The 22,485-nt window shown below is 39.9% G+C and overlaps 1 protein-coding gene across 4 annotated transcripts in view; it reads right to left on the bottom strand.

Annotated features, from left to right (window-relative positions):
* The window catches only part of ptgs1 (prostaglandin-endoperoxide synthase 1), a 43,740-nt gene that overhangs the window by 9,056 nt on the left and 12,199 nt on the right, over positions 1 to 22,485 (bottom strand). Inside the window, exons 1-8 of one of the 4 annotated variants that reach the window (XM_061876656.1) lie at positions 19,155 to 19,308; positions 14,989 to 15,105; positions 7,580 to 7,720; positions 7,335 to 7,478; positions 7,047 to 7,228; positions 6,075 to 6,158; positions 5,663 to 5,909; positions 5,128 to 5,414 (exon numbers count right to left, since the gene is read on the bottom strand). In XM_061876656.1, the coding sequence (XP_061732640.1) occupies positions 5,128 to 5,414; positions 5,663 to 5,909; positions 6,075 to 6,158; positions 7,047 to 7,228; positions 7,335 to 7,478; positions 7,580 to 7,720; positions 14,989 to 15,105; positions 19,155 to 19,296 (1,344 nt within the window). In that variant the 5' untranslated portion in view covers positions 19,297 to 19,308. Of the gene's footprint in view, positions 1 to 5,127; positions 5,415 to 5,662; positions 5,910 to 6,074; positions 6,159 to 7,046; positions 7,229 to 7,334; positions 7,479 to 7,579; positions 7,721 to 14,988; positions 15,106 to 18,632; positions 18,652 to 19,154; positions 19,309 to 22,485 lie in introns of those variants that run through there. The other 3 variants (XM_061876659.1, XM_061876657.1, XM_061876658.1) reach the window with 3 other exon arrangements.

Raw genomic sequence — 22,485 nt, 5'->3', positions numbered from 1 at the left:
TAGCATCACAACTTTTTAAGTTGTATACATACAACATTGGCCAACATCCTAACAGTTAATATGCTAGGCCAGGCACCAATAATAATGACTTAGTAGTACACCTACACAATAGGGTAACATGCTAACAGTTAACATGTTGACAAAAGAGCACCAAATAACAATATCCATGACTTTTGGGTTTAGTCGGTTGAGTCGGTGGTGGCGGGCGCTTTTTTGTATGCCGTGGCTTGCTGGGGCAGCGGGCTGAGAGTGAGGGACGCAAACAGACTAGACAAGTTGGTAGAGAAGGCCAGTAACGTGGTGGGAGTGGAGCTGGACTCTCTGGCGGTGGTGTCAGAGAGGAGAAGTCTAGCAAAACTCCTAGCCATTATGGACAACACCTCCCACCCACTACACTCGGAACTTGCGGAGAGAATGAGCACGTTCAGTGGAAGGCTCAGACTCCCTAAATGCAACACGGAACGACACAGGAGGTCCTTCATACCGACAGCCATCAGACTGTATAATGCATATGTTCCTTCTTGACTGCACTTAAATATAGAATATATTTATATTATTCATATATTATATTACATATATATAATATATGTCATATATTATATATATGTAATATAATATATTTATATTATTCATATATTATATTACATATATATAATATATGTCATATATTATTTATTATTATTGTTTATTGTGTGTGAACTGTGTTGCTGAATTTGAAATGAGGTCCTGAAACTTTCAGCGTGGTGTTCAGTGAATAATCTGGCGCTGAACACCACAAAAACCAAGGAACTCATCTTTGACTTCACGGAAATCACTGCAGACTGCAGACCCCGCCCCCCTCTACATCAACGGCGAGGAGGCGGAGAGAGTCAACTCCTTCAAGTTCCTCGGCACCCTCATTCCCAAAATACAACTGTGGTTATCTGGAAGGCCCAGCGGAGACCCCACTTCCTGAGGGTGCTGAGGAAGAACAGACTGGAGAGACAGCTTATGGTGACCTTCTATCGCTCAGCTGTCGAGAGCCTGCTGACGTACTGCATAACAGTGTGGTACGCCAGCTGCACTGAAGCAGACAAACAGGCGATTCAGAGGGTAATAAAGTCTGCACATCGGCTGTCCCCTGCCCTCCCTGAAGGATTTACACAACTCCCGTTGCCTCAAGAAAGCAAAAAAATAAAAAAGACAGCACACACCCTGGCTTCCACCTGTTCGACCTGCTAACATTAGGCAGGCGCTACAGGTGCATCAGAGCCAGAACTAACAGGCTCAGAGACAGCTACTTTTCCAGAGCTGTCACCATGTTGAACTCTAATTTATAATAATAATAATTCACCTAATAATTTACCCCTATACAATATCATGCCCTAATACCCTGTTGTGCAATACTACCCTGCGAGTGAAATACGTCCAACACTAATTGTTATTTATTACTTCGGTACTCTTGTCTAGTTCTGTATATTGTACAGTATTTTGTATTTCTATAGTGTTTTGTATATTGTACAGTATTGCTTATTATTTTTATTGGATAGTAGTCTGTTCTATTTCTAAACAAAGAAAAAAATCTGAAGTTGTCTTTATTTTTAAGTTATCATGCCGAGATTTAACCAGTCTGGCCCTCTTGGGAGTAGATTTTTATCCATGTGGCCCCCGATCTAAAATAAGTTTGACAGCCCAGGTCTACAGTTATGCCCACTAAATGAGAGAAAATGTTAACTGTTTGCATGTTAGTACCTAGAATGACATTGTGGAGGGGGCGTGGTTCGCGCGCCTCCTGCTAGCAGGGAGTGTGCAGGAGCCGGCTATGAAGCAGCTGACAGGTGAGTGGATACCCCAGCTGGAACGGGTTATCTAATCACCTGTATCTTTACTAGCAGCATCGGAGACCATGTGGGAGGGGGAGACGGGAAGCAGACGGCGATGCACACATGCAGGAGGAACAGAACGAGACACCACGCACGGTAAGAGTGTGTGATAAATAAATAATTAAATTTAAAAAAGACTGGTTAAACCCGGCATTCAGGCTTTACAGCATTTCTCTCGGTCCAAAAAGAACCCACCAAGAGAAGACATTCACAGACATCATTTCAGATAAAAAACACTTGCTGGAATCATAAAACGTGCAAATACTAAATTTTACTTTTCTAAAATAGTATTAGAGATGCAATTCTACAGTGCACCTGGAAAGTATTTACTGCGCTTCACTCTTTCCACATTGTGTTATGTCACAGCCTAATTCTAATAATGACAATGGGATTTTTATTTTATTTTATTTTTTTACAATTGTTTGGACATTTATTTAAAATAAAAACACATGTACATTAGTATTTACAGCTTTTGCCTAAGACTTTGTTGATGCATCTTTGACAGCAATTACAGTCTTGAGTCTTTTTGAATACGATGCCACATAGCACACCTTTCTTTGGTCAGTTTCACCCATTACTCTTTGCCGCACCTCTTGAGCTCCATTAGGAATTTGAGAAAGACTGGTCTAATTTAACAGTCCTTCAGGAAGCATCAGTCATTTGTAAATCTCGCCAGAGATGTTCAAGTCTGGGCCACTCAAGGACATGTACAGAGTTGTCCTGAAACCATTCCTTTGATGACTTGGCTGTGTGCTTCGGGTCGTTGACCCGCTGAAAAATGAACCGTTGCCTACGTCTGAGTTCAATAGCGCTCTGGAACACGTTTTCCTTCAGGATGTCTCTGTACATTACTACATTCAGTTTTCGCTCTATCCTGACTAGTCTACCAGTTCCTACCACTGAAAAACATCCCCACAGCATAATACTGCCACCACCATGTTTCTCTGTAAGGATGGTGAGCATTGCCTGGTTTTCCCCAAATATGATGCCTGGTATTTACGCCAAAGAGATCAGTCTTTGTCTCACCAGACCAGATAATTTTCTTTCTCATGGTCTGGGAGTCTTTCGGGTGCATTTTGGAAACCTTTACAAAGGAATTGCTTCCGTCTGGCCACTCTATCCTAAAGGCCTGATAGGTGGATTGTTGCAGAGATGGTCGGCCTTCTGAAAGGTTGTCTTCTCGCCACAGAGGAATGCTGTAGCTCGGACAAAGTGATCATTGGGTTCTTGATCACCTCCCTGAATAGGACCAATCTACTGCGATCACTCAGTTTAGACGGCCGGCCAGCTCTAGGGAGAGTCCTGGTGGTTCCAAACTTTATTCCATTTCCGAATGATGGAGGATTTGTGCCTCAAGACAATCCTGTCTCAGATATATTCATTCTTGGTTTGTACTATGTCTGCCATGCACTGTGTGTGCCTGTCCAAATCATGTCAGGTGGACTCCAATTAGGCTGTAGGAACATCTCAAGGACGATCTGTTGAAACTGGATGCCCCTGATCTCACTTTTGAGCTTCATGGAAAACGATGTGAATACTTATGTACATGTGATTTTATAGTTTGGATACAATTGCAAACATTCCTAAAATGTTTTTACAATGTCATTATGGGATATTGTGTGTAGAATTTTGAGTACAAAAATGTATTCCATTTTGAAATAAGGCTGAAACATAACAACATTTGGGAAAAGTGAAGAGCTGTGAATACTTTTCGAATGCACTGTACATTCTGTTCACCTTTATTTTAACATTTTTGGAAATACAGTAATAGGATGCAACATTACTTCATAAAAAAAAAAGATATTGTCTAATTATGCCCGACCAAAAACTGTCAGACATTACTCACTCTAGTATTTGAGTTCTACAAACTACAAGAACAACGTTTCTCAAAGTGCAATTGCAAGAAATTTAGGGAATTCAACATCTGTGGTGCATAATATCATCAAAAGGTTCAGAGAATCTGGAGAAATCATTCCACGTCAGCGGCATGGCTGGAAACCAAAATTGAATGACCGTGACCTTCGATCCCACAGACGGCACTGTATCAAAAACCAACATCAATCAATAAAGGATATCACCACATGGGGTCAGGAACACTTGAGAAAACCACTGTCACTAAATACAGTTGGTCGCTACATCTGTAAGTGTAATTTATGCTCTACTCTGCAAAGCGAAAGCCATTTGTCAACAACATCCAGAAACGCTGCCGGTTTCTCTGGGCTCGAGATCTTCTCGAGCCCAGCTCTTGAGCAAGACACTTCACCCTTGCTCCTGATGGGTGCTAGTTAGCGCCTTGCATGGCAGCTCCCTCCATCAGTTTGTGAATGTGTGTGTGAATGGGTAAATGTGGAAGTAGTGTCAAAGTGCTTTGAGTACCTTGAAGGTAGAAAAGCGCTGTACAAGTACAACCCATTTATCATTTATCTAAGATGGACTGATGCAAAGTTGAAGTGTTCAGTGGTCCAACGAGTCCACATTTCAAATTGTTTTTGGAAATATTCAACATTGTGTCATTCGGACCAGAGAGGAAGCGAACCATCCAGACTGTTATCGACGCAAAGTTCAAAAGCCAGCATATGTGATGGTATGGGAGTGCATTAGTGCCCAAGGCATGGGTGACTTACACATATGTGAAGGCACCATTAATGCTGAAAGGTACATACAGGTTTTGGAACAACATATGCTGCCATCTAAGCACCGTCTTTTTCATGGACGCCCCTGCTTATTTCAGCAAGACAATGCCAAGCCACATTCAGCACGCGTTACAACAGCGTGGCTTCGTAAAAAAAGGGTGCGGGTACTTTTCTGGCCCGCCTGCAATCCAGAGCTGTCTCCCATCGAAAATGTGTGGCGCATTATGAAGCGTAAAATACGACAGCGGAACGACTGAAGCTCTACATAAAACAAGAATGGAAAAGAATTCCACTTTCAAAGCTTCAACAATTAGTTTTCTCAGTTCCCAAACGTTTATTGAGTGTTGTTAAAAGAAAAGGTGATGTAACACAGTGGTGAACATGCCCTTTCCCAACTACTTCGGCACGTTCTCCAGCCATGAAATTCTAAGTTAATGATTATTTGATAAAAAAAAATTCAGTTTATGAGTTTGAACATCAAGTATATTGTCTTTGTAGTGCATTCAATTGAATATTGGTTGAAAAGGATTTGCAAATCATTCTATTCCGTTTGTATTTACATCTAACACAATTTCCCAACTCATATGGAAACGGGGTTTGTATAATGCACAGTATTATCTTTTGTTTGTTACCTGGCCAGCCACTTGCCGAGAAAAGGCATCCACCAGCTTCTCCACGCCGTAGCGTGTTAGCACGGAAGTGTTGAAGAGGAACTGTGGGTAGTTGAGCTCGTCTCCGTTTATAAAAAAACTGTCCGGCATTAAGGGGTGCCAGTGATAGAGCTGGCTGAACTCCAGGGCGATGCGGTTCCCGTACTGGAAGTCGGTGTTGAACAGCAAATTGGGATCAAACTTCAGCTGCAGCAGGTAGCCACTGAGATGCTGCACGTATTCTTCTATCACTATTCGGATGGTTTCACCTTTCGGAGGAAAAACAAAGTGAAACAATAATGCGGCTTGTCCATTTCTGTTCCATTTTGTGTTATAACATACATTTTATCATCAATACAGAGCAGTGATCAATGAGAAAAAATTAAAATACAATTTTTTACAATAAAAACACTGGCTGACATATGCCAGTCTTTGAACTCTGCCAAACAACAGCTTGAAAATAGGAACTCAACTATAGACAGATTAAGTTAAAAAAAAAAAACCTGACCCTGCTTACCAATAATGATGAGCCGTGCGGTCTGGAACAGCTGCTCATCATCCCAGGTGGGATGCTCCACTTTGAGCACGTCGCACACTCGGTTGTGCTCCCTCAGCCACAACGTAGCGTACAACCCCAATCCGGGCAGGAGTCCAAACACCTCCTGACCGATAGCAATTTGATCCTCCGGAGCAACGCCCGGGGGATAGCTCATCCTGACGGGGGCTTCAGCTACAGTGGGAGGGTACATCTCTCCATCAATCACCTGATGGGCAAAACAATGTCATGTACTCCAGAGAAGGCAACAACAAAAATACAAAAGGCAGATGTCAAAGATCAATCGTTCAAATTTCAATACAAAATCTGAAAAAAACAAAACATTAAACAAACAAGAAAAGTATCAGGAAATGTCTTCAAGACCAAAGTGTACCTGATATTTAAGTTTGCCGTCGTGGAGAAGTCGGAGCTTTAGCTGGCGTTGCAGGTTATCTCCATAAACGTGTCCTGCATCGACCTGGACCAAAACAACAACAATACAAATCTAATAAACAGTTTACTTGTTTATTGTTATAAAAAAAAAACACATACTTTTTAAAAATTATTTTTTCATTCAAAAATATAAAATCAAACGATTTTCAACAAAAAACTAATATTTTTCGCTGCATCCATTACGGTGTCCCGTAATTGTCCTTTGTAAAAACCCTTTCAATAAACATTTGTAAACAAAACCATTCAAACCATCAATACATTTTTTTTTCATTTTCCTAATAAAGATTCATGGGAAAAATATGTTAAATATGGGAACAGTATGAACCCGATCTCTATAAAAAAAATTTAAAAAAATAAAAAAATTATATATACATATATTAAAAAACTTTTTTTGATCTAAAAAAGTTTTGAATTTTTAAAGTTTTTTTTCACTCAAAAACTTAACACTAAATGGTATAAAACGTTTTTTATATATGTATACCGTATATATACATATATACACATACACATATAAACGCATATACATATATATATATATATATATATATATGCATACATACATGATACATATATACACATATAAATATATATATACATATATAAATACCCACACACACAGACACACATATACATACACACATACACACACACATTGATCTATATATGCACGCAACACATGCATAAATACATATGAAAACGAGCATATATATATATGTATACATACACATACACAGTATATATTAGTTTTGTTATATCATATATTGTGCTGTCCCCCAAGAGTCCCTTGTAAGCACCATTTCAATTAACATTTGTATGCAAAACTATACAAACTTTCAATCCATTTTTTTTTTCCGTTTCCACAGCAATGATTCATAGATAAAAAAAGCATCTGGGAACTATAACATGAACTGACCCCATGTGCCAGAGCCTTTGTGAAGCCCAGTCCCATACGATTGTAGGTCTTAAAGAACTGGTGGGTGAAGTGCTGTGCAAAGAAAGCAAACATGAGGTTGGAGCCCTGCGGGTCTGGCCTGAAAGTTCTTCTCTTCAATAGGCTCTCCACGAGCAGCTCAGGGTCTGGCAGGCCATCTTTGCCTATGAGGAGATCATTCAGAGATTGTTTTATATGTATATATGTGTACATATATACATACTGTAAATAGCAGGCCTAAACATAAATAGTAGCGTTCCATATGCTAACCTTTGACCCCTATAGGTGTAGGGCAGTCTTCTGGCACAGGTGGAAGAATCCGAGTGTAGTAGCTCAGATTATAGTAAGACTCCCAGCTGAGGTAACCATATTTTGAGTTGAAGGTTGGAGGGCTGGGAATTAAATTGGACCTCACTGCTTTTACACCACATGCACGAAAGGAAACAATATGTCATGTATGCAGTTCGCTATCAAGAAAAGACATTCATTAAATTTCCTGGAGTGACTGTCAGGACCTGTCAAAACAAGTCGCATCAAAACGTCCCGGAGGAAAGTGTGGTTGATGACGTCCCAGATCCAGTGGAAGTGGGTGAGAATGTAGTGCACCACATCCGGTCTGGGCTTCAGGAAGTCATGCACACGAGTCCAGAACTTTGCTGTGTGAAGACAAGTGGTGACTATAAATTATTATTATTAGAGGCCCAGATGCACATAGTAGGTGATTCTTATGCGTATGTTACATTTAATACCGGCTAGTGAATGGAAATGAATGCTTATAACCTTTTTTGTGCTGTTTTTGGAGTCTAGTACAATACACATGTAGTTATTTAATAAAGAGCATGGACAATATGGGACAAAAAGGTCTATATATATTTTTGATTGACAAATTTTACCTGTGATTGAGCTCTATAAAATCTACCTCACAACAAAATGTCTGGGCAACTATGCAAGAACAGGTCAAACAAACCTCAATATTTTGTAAAGTACACAGCTAATATAACATTACACATGAAAAAAAATCAAATTATTTATCATGTTTTGTCAATTATGACTTTTCTACCAAAATAAAAGAAATGACAGCTATTGTTAATGTATGGAGCCTAGATGAGTGGTGAAGGCTGACCCAATATTTATTTTTTTTTTGCATTTTTTAAAATTACATGCGGTTTTGATCATGGTCATTAAGATTACCAGAAGCTATTATTGGAAATCAACTATAACCCCTGTAGTGTTGTTTTGGGATTTGGAGAACAGTCAGTTCCTACATGTTCCCGATTCAGCACTTGTGACCTCGCAAATTTGCAGATTTTCGGTCCAATTTTTCATTTGAACATGTTTTTTTTCTTTGGTTTGTACAGAAAACAGTGAATCGGGCATGTTTCATAGATACATAATATTAAAGCCAAAAATGTCATGTACATTTCATGTACAACGTTAAAGATGTCAGTGCAAGATGACAGCGCCATGTCTTTGTTGCTGCAGCAGCACCAGCATCTAAAACAGTGGTTCTTAACCTTGTTGGAGTTACCGAACCCCACCAGTTTCATATGTGCAGTCACCGAACCTTTCTTTAGTGAACAATAAAAACTTTTTTCATAATTTATAAATATTAACCATAAAATTATATTATATTAAATAAATACTAATAAAGATAGATTTTCCAAACAAAGTTACAGGAATGTACACATGATCCCATGTTTGCATCTTATTATGTAACATGTGAATGTTTTAGTGGGAACTAAATGCGATATCTGAAAGGGGTACAAATTATTTCCAAAGCAGGAACCCCACCCAGACATACAATACTATTACACAGCTCATGAAAAACAATATTTTTTGTTATTGTAATTGGGCCAAAATACTTATATTAGAAAATAATCTCATGGAAATGACTGCGGTCATTTGATTATAATAATAAAACATTTAACTTATTTAGTCAGGTGTGCTGCTGGTGTGGCTACAGTGCATGTGCACGTCTAACGTCGCTCACATGTGCTCAACTGAATGCTCAAGGAGTTTTTGCGTTTGCTCACGCATATAGAAAATTAGAGGGAACAATGTTTAGGGGTATCCATAATACGCCGATAGGGAGAAGTTTTTATTTACATGATGAGTCGGGTTGTCTTGACCTCCGTGGCGCAGGCTCCGCCGAACCCCTGAGGCCGACTCACCGAACCCCTAGGGCAGGGGTCGGGAACCTTTTTGGCTGAGAGAGCCATACAAACCAAATATCTTAAAAAGTATTTCCATGACAGCCATATAAAAAAATTTTTAAGACTGAATACAACAATGAGTGAATTTTTAAGTAAGACCAATACTTTTAGGGTATAATAAGTATCTTATTCTTTTAAATAACACTGTTATTCTGAAGCTAGCCAACAATAAATAAAATACTTCTTACCATTAATGCGACTTATTGAACTGGTGCGGTAGAAACCGGATGGATGGATTAAAATGCATGAGAATGTTTTATATTTTGAACGTTATTTTTGACACTGTGATTACCAGCGGAATTATTCATTACTTACCGTGATTTATCTGAGAGCCAGGTGCAGTCATCAAAAGAGCCACATTTGGCTCTAGAGCCATAGGTTCCCTACCCCTGCCCTATGGTTTAATTGAACCCAGGTTAAGAACCACTGATCTAAAAGTAAACTTTCTAAAAACATCCATCCATTTTCTACCGCTTATTCCTTTTGGGGTCGCGGGGGGCGCTGGTGCCTATCTCAGCTACAATCGGGCGGAAAGTGGGGTACACCCTGGACAAGTCGCCACCTCATCGCAGGGCCAACACACACAGATAGACAGACAACATTCACATTTGGCCACAAAACTTGCCACAAAGTGAACATAGTAAAGTTTATGTATTTATGTATATAGTTCATATATGCATATACAGTGGGGCAAAAAAGTATTTAGTCAGCCAGCGATTGTGCAAGTTCTCCCACTTAAAATGATGACAGAGGTCTGTAATTTTCATCATAGGTACACTTCAACTGTGAGAGATAGAATATGAAAATCCAGGAATTCACATTGTAGAAATTTTAAAGAATTTATTTGTAAATTATGGTGGAAAATAAGTATTTGGTCAGCCATTCCAAGCTCTCACTGATCGAAGGAGGTTTTGGCTCAAAATCTCACGATACATGGCCACATTCATTCTTTCCTCAACACGGATCAATGGTCCTGTCCCCTTAGCAGAAAAACAGCCCCAAAGCATGATGTTTCCACCCCCATGCCTCACAGTAGGTGTGGTGTTCTTGGGATGCAACTCAGTATTCTTCTTCCTCCAAACACGACGAGTTGAGTTTATACCAAAATGGATACATGGATGATACAGCAGAGGATTGGGAGAATGTCATGTGGTCAGATGAAACCAAAATAGAACTTTTAGGTATAAATTCAACTCGTCGTGTTTGGAGGAAGAAGAATACTGAGTTGCATCCCAAGAACACCACACCTACCGTGAAGCATGGGGGTGGAAACATCATGCTTTGGGGCTGTTTTTCTGCTAAGGGGACAGGACGATTGATCCGTGTTAAAAAAGAATGAATGGGGCCATGTATCGTGAGATTTTGAGCCAAAACCTCCTTCGATCAGTGAGAGCTTGGAATGGCTGACCAAATACTTATTTTCCACCATAATTTACAAATAAATTCTTTAAAATTTCTACAATGTGAATTCCTGGATTTTCATATTCTATCTCTCACAGTTGAAGTGTACCTATGATGAAAATTACAGACCTCTGTCATCATTTTAAGTGGGAGAACTTGCACAATTGGTGGCAGACTAAATACTTTTTTGCCTCCCTGTATGCATACATTAATATGCTACATTTACTCTGTTACTTTAAAAGGGAACTGCACTTTTTTTTGTGCATATCACTCACAATCATTATGAAAGACATGATGACGGAAGGATTTTTAAAAAAGCATTTAAAATATGAAATAAATGCGATCAAAAGTTTGCTTACAATGGAGCCAATGGGAACCACTCAATTCTGCCTATAGAGACCCTAAAACAGGGTTTGGGAACCAATGGCCTCGAGCCAGATGTGGTTCTTTTGATGACTGCATCTGGCTCTCAGATAAATCTTTTTAAATGAATTAAAAAGCATTTTAATTCATCCATCCATTTTCTACCGCACCTGTTCAAGAAGTCGGAATTATTGGTAGAAAGTATTTTATTTATTATTGGTTAGCTTCAGAATAAAAATGTTATTAAACATAATAAGAGACTTATTGTACTCTAAAAATGTTGTTATTGATTAAAAATGCATGCATTTAGTTGTATTCTGTTAAGATCCGCTTTTCGGATCACTACATATTCTTGTTTATTGTTTCTTTTCTGTATCACATTTTGTAGTCTGACCTCTATTTCCTGTTTAGTCCGTCACCATGGTTACACATTGATTTCACCTGCTACTGACGGTCCCGCACACCTGCTACAGTTTATCCCCTTCACTATATAAGCCTTCCTCTTTTGTTTGTTCAGTCTGGGTTCGTAATTTGCTCTCACGCAACGGTACGTCTGTCAAGCTCATTTGCTTACACGCAATTTATTATTATTCTCGCGAGCTCTCCCGCTACGCATTTTATTTCATTCTGAGTTCTCATGCTAAATGTTTAGTTTTTCCCTTTTTGTGTGCCTACGTGCCAGTTTAGTTTCCTAGTTGTATATCCTAGCTTTCATGCTAGCGTCTTTGGTTTGCCTTTTTCTTAGCTCCAGTGTTTTTGTTCCTAGCCCTTTTATTACTTTAATACATCCTTTAAATCTTACCTTTGCTGTGTTCAATTTCGACGCGTCCACGAAGGGATCAAACCCGGCAGCACCATACCACATAGGCGTAATAGTATTCAGTGTTAAAATTATATATTTTATGGCTCTTTCGGAAATACGTTATAAAATCTTTGGCTTTCACGGTTCTCTCAGCCAAAAAGGTTCCCGACCCCTGCCCTAAAACTATCCAAACACCTCCATGAAGGTTTTATATACATGATGTAAGTATAAACATATAAAGTATTAACAGGCAGATTTATAATAACATTTAATAATTTATATACTTTCATTTCACAATCTTTGCATTTTTTCATCAATAATTTCTGCTCACTGCAGACTTTGAGAGCCAACAAACATGATAAAACATTACTTACTGTACAATGTCTGCTGTCATTAAGATGCCCACTGCTAAGATGTTAATATATTCCCATTTAGATGAAAAATGTTTTATTGAGGGCTAATTGTGTCATTCGTACAAGTTTTGGGTCTAAATTGGCTGTCAAAGTGTCCCAACATGTTGGATTATATCCTCAGCCATGGTGAGAGGCATGATTTATGATCTAGAACAAACTTACAGGGAGCAAGGAAGCGAGAAAGCAGCAGAGCACTCGATAATGTACACATAGGGACACACGGAAGTGATCACGTCGCCGCTATAAATAGTTTGTCTGCGTTAGTGCGTATGATATCAATATCACTAATACTTGGTTAATATCAAAGTCATGAAATGTAAAATGAGTATTGTTGGCGCTGTTTGAATGATTATTTATTAGATTTTACGGGCGGAATAGTGAAGCTCCCATTGGTGCCGCTGTAGGCAGATCTTTATTGATGTTTATCTAATATTTAGAATATATATATTTTTTAATTTCCAATTTCCAAGAATAAGTGCAGTTCCCCTTTAAATCAAGTAACTTTTGGCTAAATCGTGCATGTCGGAGTAGTTTTAATGCAACACACGTGAGTGTTTTTGTAAAAAAGAAACGCAACTTTAGCTACGTTACATTGGGTTTCATTCCTATTACTACATTTACTTATGTTACATCGGACAGATTTCTTCCAGTAGGCAAGGTCACATGACTGTTTTACCAATCCAATGTACATAAGCACTGGTGACCTTTGACTCCATTTCACCAATCAAACAAGCCTGGCAGTCACATGGCCATAACTTGATAGTACTTTTTACTTTTACTTGAGTCGTACTTTAGATGAAAAAGGTCTTATTGAGGGCTAATTGTGTCATTCGTACAAGTTTTGGGTCTAAATTGGCTGTCAAAGTGTCCCAACATGTTGGATTATATCCTCAGCCATGGTGAGAGGCATGATTTATGATCTAGAACAAACTTACAGGGAGCAAGGAAGCGAGAATGTACATAAGCACTGGTGACCTTTGACTCCATTTCACCAATCAAACAAGCCTGGCAGTCACATGGCCATAACTTGATAGTACTTTTTACTTTTACTTGAGTCGTACTTGAGTCTCTAAACTTAAGAGTACAATTTTTGGTTACTCTACTCACCTCTGATTATAACATCCATCCATCCATTTTTCTACTGCTTGTCCCTTTCGGGGTCGCGGGGGGTGCTGGAGCCTATCTCAGCTGCATTCGGGCGGAAGGCGTTGTACACTCTGGACAAGATGCCACCTCAACGCAGGGCCAACACAGATAGACGGACAACATTCACACTCACATTCACACACTAGGGATCATTTAGTGTTGTCAATCAACCTATCCCCAGGTGCATGTCTTTGGAGGTGGAAGGAAGCCGGTGCACCTGGAGGAAACCCACACAGTCACGGGGAGAACATCCAAACTCCACATCGAAAGATCCCGAGTCCGGGATTAAAATCCCAACTCAGTATTCTTCTTCCTCCAAACACGACGAGTTGAGTTTATACCAAAACGTTCTATTTTGGTTTCGACTGACCACATGACATTCTCCAAATCCTCTGCTGTATCATCCATGTATCCATTTTGGTATAAACTCAACTCGTCGTGTTTGGAGGAAGAATACTGAGTTGCATCCCAAGAACACCACACCTACTGTGAAGCATGGGGGTGGAAACATCATGCTTTGGGGCTGTTTTTCTGCTAAGGGGACAGGACGATTGATCCGTGTTAAGGAAAGAATGAATGGGGCCATGTATCGTGAGATTTTCAGCCAAAACCTCCTTCCATCAGTGAGAGCTTTGAATGGTTGACCAAATACTTATTTTCCACCATAATTTACAAATAAATTCTTTAAAATTCCTACAATGTAAATTCCAGGATTTTTTTTCACCTTCTGTTACTCACAGTGGAAGTGTACCTATGATGAAAATTACAGACCTCTGTCATCATTTTAAGTGGGAGAACTTTTTTGCCCCACTGTATGTATAAATACATATATGTATAAAAAATACAGGGTTGAACGGTATACCGGTACAAGTATAGTGCCGCGACAGTGTGTAGTGATTATAACATGAGATTAAAAAAAATTGCGTGTACAGATAGAACTTGTTGGCCATTCCAAGTAACCAAGTAGGTTTGACTGTCATTAACTGTGTTAATTTAGCTTAATGGGGCAGTTCTAAGTGAGCCCCATGAAATCTGCCTAACGACAAGTGGTGGAAATTAATAATGTACATATCATTCTTTTAAAAGTAGAGTCATTTTCCTGGTATGTATCCGCCTTAATGATAGTTGTAATGGCTTACCAATTGTTTACAAACGCCCCGTTTACAATCATGATGTTTAACAATACTCAATTTTTCCCCAGTGTGTCATTATCCTCATAGTTAAGTTGGCATTTCTAGTGAGCAAACCTCAAACTGGCATTGACAGATTGCCAGTAAACTTCCTTTTTTAGGATAAAAACAAAACACTTTCAATAAACTGAGTAATTGGCATGTCCTGTGAGACTTTTCTGCTTCAGTGGTTAATCGTTAATAACCAATGTGATTGCATAACAAGACTTTGTGAGGCTTCCTTGTTCCAATGAAGCTGAGCGGTAGAGCTGGAGCTTCTCGACCATTAAAACGTTTTTATTCTCTCATTTAACAAGCACTCTCTCCCCTGCTAGCACAGAATATTTCACATTCCTCGCTAGTCTACAGCGGATATGAATGAGTGTCATAAGGGGGGGCTGGGATGAACGGACTTACGGATGGTGCAGTTCTTCCCATAGTAACCTGTGCGGGTGCAGTCACACTCGTACCGGTCCTCGCCGTAACGCACACACACTCCCCAGTGCTGGCAGGGGAAGTAACAGCACGGGTTCACTGCAGGGGGGAGAAAGAGGCGAAGAAGACTCGATATAACCCAGCGGGAACAAGACATTGAGACAACGTTAATCATACAAACCCGGTTTCCATATGAATTGGGAAAATGTGTTAAATGTAAATATAAACGGAATACAATGATTTGCAAATCATTTTCAACCCATATTCAGTTGAATATGCTACAAAGACAACATATTCGATGTTTAAACTGATAAACATTTTTTTTGTAAATAATCATTAACTTTAGAATTTGATGCCACCAACATGTGACAAAAAAGTTAGCAAAGGTGGCAAAAGATACTGATAAAGTTGAGGAATGCTCATCAAACACTTATTTGGAACATCCCACAGGTGTGCCGGCTAATTGGGAACAGGTGGATGCCATGATTGGGTATAAAAACAGCTTCCCAGTCTTTCACAAGTAAGGATAGGGCGAGGTACACCCCTTTGTCCACAACTGCGTGAGCAAATAGTCAAACAGTTTAAGAACAACGTTTCTCAAAGTGCAATTGCAAGAAATGTAGGGATTTCAACATCTACGGTACATAATATCATCAAAAGGTTCAGAGAATCTGGAGAAATCACTCCACGTAAGCGGCATGGCCGGAAACCAACATTGAATGACCGTGACCTTCGATCCCTTGGACGGCACTGTATCAAAAACCAACATAAATCTCTTGAGGATATCACCACATGGGCTCAGGAACACTTCAGAAAACCACTGTCACTAAATACAGTTTGTCGCTACATCTGTAAGTGCAAGTTAAAGCTCTACTATGCAAAGCGAAAGCCATTTGGGACGGCGTGGCGCAGTGGGAGAGTGGCTCTGCGCAACCCGAGGGTCCCTGGTTCAATCCCCACCTAGTACCAACCTCGCCACGTCCGTTGTGTCCTTGAGCAAGACACTTCACCCTTGCTCCTGATGGGTGCTGGTTAGCGCCTTGCATGGCAGCTCCCTCTATCAGTGTGTGAATGGGTATATGTGGAAATAGTGTCAAAGCGCTTTGAGTACCTTGAAGGTAGAAAAGCGCTATACAAGGACAACCCATTTATCATTTATTATTTATTCATCTACAACATCCAGAAACGCCGCCGGCTTCTCTGGGCCCGAGATCATCTAAGATGCACTGATGCAAAGTGGAAAAGTGTTCTGTGGTTCTGTTATCAACGCAAAGTTCAAAAGCCAGCATCTGTGATGGTATGGGGGTGCATTTGTGCCCAAGGCAAGGGTAACTTACACATCTGTGAAGGCACCATCAATGCTCGAAGGTACATACAGGTTTTGGAACAAGATATGGTGTCATCTAAGCACCGTCTTTTTCATGGACGCCCCTGCTTATTTCAGCAAGACAATGCCAAGCCACATTCAGCATGTGTTACAATAGTGTGGCTTTGTAAAAAAAGAGTGGAGGTACTTTCCTGGCCCGCCTACATTCCAGACCTGTCTCCCATCGAAAATGTGTGGCGCATTATGAAGCGTAAAATTCGACAGCGGAGACCCCGGACTGTTGAACTATTGAAGCTCTACATAAAACAAGAATGGGAAAGAATTCCACTTTCAAAGCTTCAACAATTAGTTTCCTTAATTCCCAAATGTTTTTTGAGTGTTGTTAAAAGGAAAGGTGATGTAACACATTGGTGAACATGCCCTTTCTCAACTACTTTGGCACGTGTTGCAACCATGAAATTCTAAGTTAATGATTATTTGCAAAAATTAAATAAAGTATATGAGTTTGAACATCAAATATGTTGTCTTTGTAGTGCATCCAATTGAATATGGGTTGAAAAGGATTTGCAAATCATTTTATTCCGTTCATATTTACATCTAACACAATTTATCAACTCATATGGAAACTGGGTTCGTACATACATGTCCTTTAAAGCTGACTCTGAAACAATGCTGCAAAATAATTTTATTTGTAAATTGAGACAACAATGTTGTCCGAAGTTAGATCCGCGTTGTTATTGGTTATACTTGTTTGGCGCTTTTCTACCTTCAAGGTACTCAAAGCGCTTCGACAGTATTTCCACATTCACACGCTGATGGTGGAAGCTGCAATGCAAGGTCCTAACCACCACCCATCAGGAGAAAGGGTGAAGTGTCTTGCTCAAGGACACTATGGACGTGACGAAGTTGGTAGAAGGTGGGGATTGAACCAGGAACCCTCATTCTCCCAACCGTGCCACGCCGTCCCCAAAGGTCAAATCAACGTCACAATCTGACATTGAATAAAAGTTGCCCAAAATCATGTTGTTTCAACGTTGCATTTGTGTCGTAGAATATTGCTTGGGAAATGATTGCATTTCAACGGAACTCAACATTGATTAAACGTCGTCCAAAAGCATCTTTTTTCAACGTTATGTTTGAGTTCTGCTCAACGTCAAGCTCTCAAAAGTGTTTTAATGTCTTGGGCCTGCTGGGAAGCGTCTTCTTACAATAGAGGACATTTTACAGCTGCCGCAACATCTGGTTTATTGTATACTTTGAAAAAAAGTCATTCAGCAACCTTTGGGAGCATATAGTGGAAATACATAACGAAGTGTCATATGAAGTGCACTTCCTTTGTAGGAACCGGATGGAAAATCAATTGCCCTCTCAAGTTTCTCGATCTTCTTCATTTTGGGTTCAGTTAAGCCCCACATTAGTCAAACTGCGACCAAATATAAGTTATAATTGTGTATCATTTTATTTGTGATTTTTCTGCTTTTATTGCTCATCTCTCTTCACTTCCCACTAATATTGTACTGATGGGGGATTTTAATTTTCACATGGACAGCACCAACAGTACAATCACCAGTGACTTTTCATCCTGTTTTCAAAGTTTTGTGCAGCAGTACATCAACTTCCCTACCCACTGTAAAGGACATACACTTGATCTGGTTTGCTGTTCAGGTGTAAATGTTGTTAATGTAGGCTGACCATATTCTGAAATCCCAAAAAGAGGACACATATATGCGTGCCAAGGCGGGCAGCACACCAAGGCCGGGAGTAGGTGAAAATTTGCCAATGATACTCGAACTTGCTTTATAAATAATATATTTATTTAAATAAAGCATTTTTTCTCCTCTGTTGACGCTAGGCATTTCTAAAATGGTGTCCCAGGTACCCCATCAAGTCATAAAAATGGGGTCCCACGGTAAATTTTTGGGGTCCCACTTTTTTGTAAGCGTTTTGAAAACAAATGATAAACGTATTCATTATCATGTTGTATCTCACATTCTATATCTTGTTTTGGAAAAAGGTTGTCATAAATGTTACTTAATTCATTTTAAAAACAAATGTGTATACATATGTAAATGTATTCAGTTATAAACATTCATTCACTTTCTTCTTTCCTTCATGGATCTAAACTTTACCGCTGCTGGTAGTTTTTCCTATGTTTTTATTTAATAAGTTGTAGGTGTATTTATTTCAGTATAAAAGTGTAAAAAGTGTTTTGCTTGGGTCATGAAATGATAATAATGGTGTGCCAGGGCATACATACATTTTATATTTAACGCTTAAATCTCTGAAGTCTTACACTCACCTTAGTGTTTACCAAGAAGTCTATTTCCTTTTCCCGGCAAAACTCGAACCAACACTTCCTGTCAATAGCGTCACTTCCCTAACTTCCCCGGAAATCCCGCCCCCCAACCAAACACCCCGTTGCCAGCCACTACAATATTTACAGCAAGTGTGATGTCATGAGCCGGGTAATAAAAGGACTACACTACCCAGCATGCAACAGGAGTGACGACCATACGCGGTAGACTGGTAAAGGGGGGTGGTGTGTCGCCATGACGGCATCTTGTATGTTGTGATTTGCACGCTCTGAAAGTAAACGTTAAGAACTCCGCCAACAAATACACGCAACCCTAATTCAAAATGCCGAACATTTGACGCATTTAAAATAACCCGCCCGGATACACCGGAAAACGCCGCAAAAGAGGACATGTCCGGGGAAAAGAGGACGTATGGCCCGCCTAGTTAATGCCACTTCCAATTCACTACATGACGCCGATCACCTGCTAGTATCTTTTACGATCAAATTAAGTTTTTGTACAGTTACCTTTCCCCGCAATATCTGTTTTCGCAAAATCAAGGACATCAACTCTGCCACTCTTTCCACCGCCATTGACAGCCTCCCCGACAGTGATTTTCTCTCCTCTCCCGATGAACTGGTCACCTACTACAACAATTATCTTCATCATTTACTGGACATGCTGGCTACGGAAAAAATCAGAAGCGTCTCTTTCACCAACTCTGCACCCTGGTTTACTCCCACACTCCGCAAGTTAAAAACAAAGAGACGCCAACTTGAACGTCTTTACAAAAAAAACTGGTCTCACTGTACACAAGGACATGTACATCCAACACCTTCAACATTACAAATACTGCCTAAACCACACTAAATCATCCTACTAAACAAATGTAGTCAGTTCTAATGAAGGCAAATCTAAGACACTTTTTTCTATTCTTGGGAGAATTTCAAATCCCGCGCACTCACTTCCCTCTCATATGGCCTCAACTTCTTTTCCTTGTTCCCTTATGCAATTTTTTATTTCCAAAATCACCCAGATTCACCAACAACTTCCTTCTTCTTCTCCTCAACCCCATCCATTCATTTTCTAGTTTTTCACTGCCTTCTCAGTTGGACATTACTGCACTTATCTGTGGATCCAAGCCCTCCATCTGTCTTTTAGATCCCCTCCCTACTGCTTTGGTGAAAGTCTGCCTCGCCTCACTGATCCACCTCATCACCAAGAACATCCATTCTTCTCTCACGACTGGAATTGTTCCCTCTGCTTTCAAAACAGCAGCCATAACACCAATTTTTGAAAAAAAACAGGCTCAGATCCAAATAATTTTAATAATTTTCGTCCAATTTCAAATCTGCCATTTATATCAAAAATCCTTGAAAAAACTGTCTCCTACCAACTTCTCCCACCTACGGTTAAATAACCTCTATGAACAATTCCAGTCTGGTTTCCGCCCCTTGCACAGCACTGAAACAGCACTAGTAAAAATCACAAATGATCCCCTCCTGGCAGCTGATTCTGGTCTTCTCACTATCTTAGTCCTCTTAGATCTCACTGCAGCCTTTGACACCATTCCACACCATCACAAGCACACCCCTTCACTGGTTTAGATCATATCTCTCCAACCGCACTCAGTTTGTTCAACTCTGTTAATTTCAATCCCCTCCGTTTCCCATTTTCTCTGGTGTACCCCAAGGCTCTGTTCTCGGTCCCTTGCTTTTCATCATTTACATTCTTCCCCTTGGCAATATTTTCCATAAATTTAAAATGCATTTTAACTGTTATACGGATGACACCCAGCTCTACATTTCAACAAAACCAACTGCTTCTCTTCCTCCTTCCTCCCTTACAGACTGCCTAAATGAACTAAAGCAGGGCTTCTCATCCAATTTCCTTCAACTTAATTGTAATAAAACTGAAATCCTACTTATAGGTACAAAAAACATTCGTGCCAAAACCAACTGCTTGTCTTTTACTCTCTGCAGTTCCCCTGTCTCCCCCTCCTCCCAAGTCAAGAGTCTGGGTGTCATCCTCGACAGCACACTCTCCTTTCAAGCCCACATAAACAGCATTACCCGATCTGCTTACTTTCATTGACGGAACATTAATCGTCTTCGCCCATCCCTTACCCCGCATACTGCTGCCATATTAGTCCATAGCCTGGTCACCTCTCGCCTGGACTATTGCAACTCTCTCCTGTTTGGTCTCCCTCAGAAGTCACTTCACAAATTTCAGCTTCAATCCAGCACATCACCCCAGTTCCGAAGCAACTCCACTGGCTACCCATCAAACATCGTATTCACTTTAAAATAATTCTCCTCACTTTCAAAGCCATCAATGACCTCTCTCCATCATATCTCTGTGACCTGATCCATGTTGCCACACCCTCACGTTCCCTAAGATCCTCTTCATCCATCCATCTCACTGTCCCCTTATTTAAAGTGTCCACCATGGGTGCCCGAGCTTCCAGCCGCTCTGCCCCACATCTTTGGAACTCATTACCACCAGACCTTTGCAACTTGGACTCAATATCCCTCTTCAAGTCAAGACTCAAAACACACCTATTCCAGACTCATTATTGTTTGTAATCATACTATCTTATCTATCTTTGTTGTTATTATTGTTGTTTTTATCAAATTTGATTTTATTGTTTTGATTTTGTACGGTGTCCTTGAGTGCCTAGAAAGGCACCTTATAAATAAAATGTATTATTATTATTATCATTTTATCTACATCACAGGTGTCAAACTCAAGGTCCAGGGGCCAAATCTGGCCTACCCCTATATCATTTTATTGTGGAGCGCCCCGCATTATTTTAAGGTGGAGCGCTACATCATTTTTTTAATGTGGCATGCTACATAATTCTAACGTGGCATTTTATGTGGTGTACCCTATCATTTAATGTGGTCCACCACATCATTTTATCGGCGGGATAGCTCGGTTGGTAGAGCGGCCGTGCCAGCAACTTGAGGATTGCAGGTTCAATTCCCACTTCCGCCATCCTAGTCACTGCCGTTGTGTCCTTGGGCAAGACACTTTACCCACCTGCTCCCAGTGCCACCCACACTGGTTTAAATGTAACTTAGATATTGGGTTTCACTATGTAAAGCGCTTTGAGTCACTAGAAAAAAAAAAGCGCTATATAAATATAATTCACTTCACTTCATTTTATCGTGGCACGCCACAAAGTTCTAATAAGGCATTTTATGTTGTCCACTACATCATTTAACGTGGCCCGTTACTGTTACTTTACTATGAATTGATTAACGTGGACCCCGACTTAAACAAGTTGAAAAATTTGATAGCATCCAGACCTAACCCCCCCTCCTCATCCCAACCCTCGATTGTAAATAATGTAAATAATTCAATGTATATACTATGATGATTAACCTGTGTGATGACTGTATTATGCTGATAGTATATATTTGTACCATGAATTGATTAACGTGGACCCCGACTTAAACAATTTGAAAAACTTATTCGGGTGTTACCATTTAGTGGTCAATTGTACGGAATATGTACTGTACTGTGCTATCTACTAATAAAAGTGTCAATCAATCAATCAATCAATCAATCAATCAATCAAACAATCAATCAATCAATCAGTCAATCAATCAATCAATCGAAGCCCTCCACATAATTTTAAGTGGCTTGCCAAGTCATTTACGTCTTTTTAATTTGCCGTGCCTAATCATTTTACGTGGCACACAACATCATAAAAAGGCCATTTTTGGCTAAATGTATTTGTTCTTTTAATTTTTACAGAAAAATGTCGCCCATGCAATTGCATATGTTCGACAGCGATGTTTCTTGATCACTGTCGGGGCGCGAGCAGTATAAAATAGTTTTTTTTGTGTTTTT

Source organism: Nerophis ophidion, linkage group LG17 (assembly GCF_033978795.1).
Source record: "Nerophis ophidion isolate RoL-2023_Sa linkage group LG17, RoL_Noph_v1.0, whole genome shotgun sequence".
In the NCBI taxonomy this organism is placed as follows: domain Eukaryota; kingdom Metazoa; phylum Chordata; class Actinopteri; order Syngnathiformes; family Syngnathidae; genus Nerophis; species Nerophis ophidion.
Note: the sequence above shows the minus strand (reverse complement) of the source record. Positions and strands in the feature narration are given on the sequence as shown.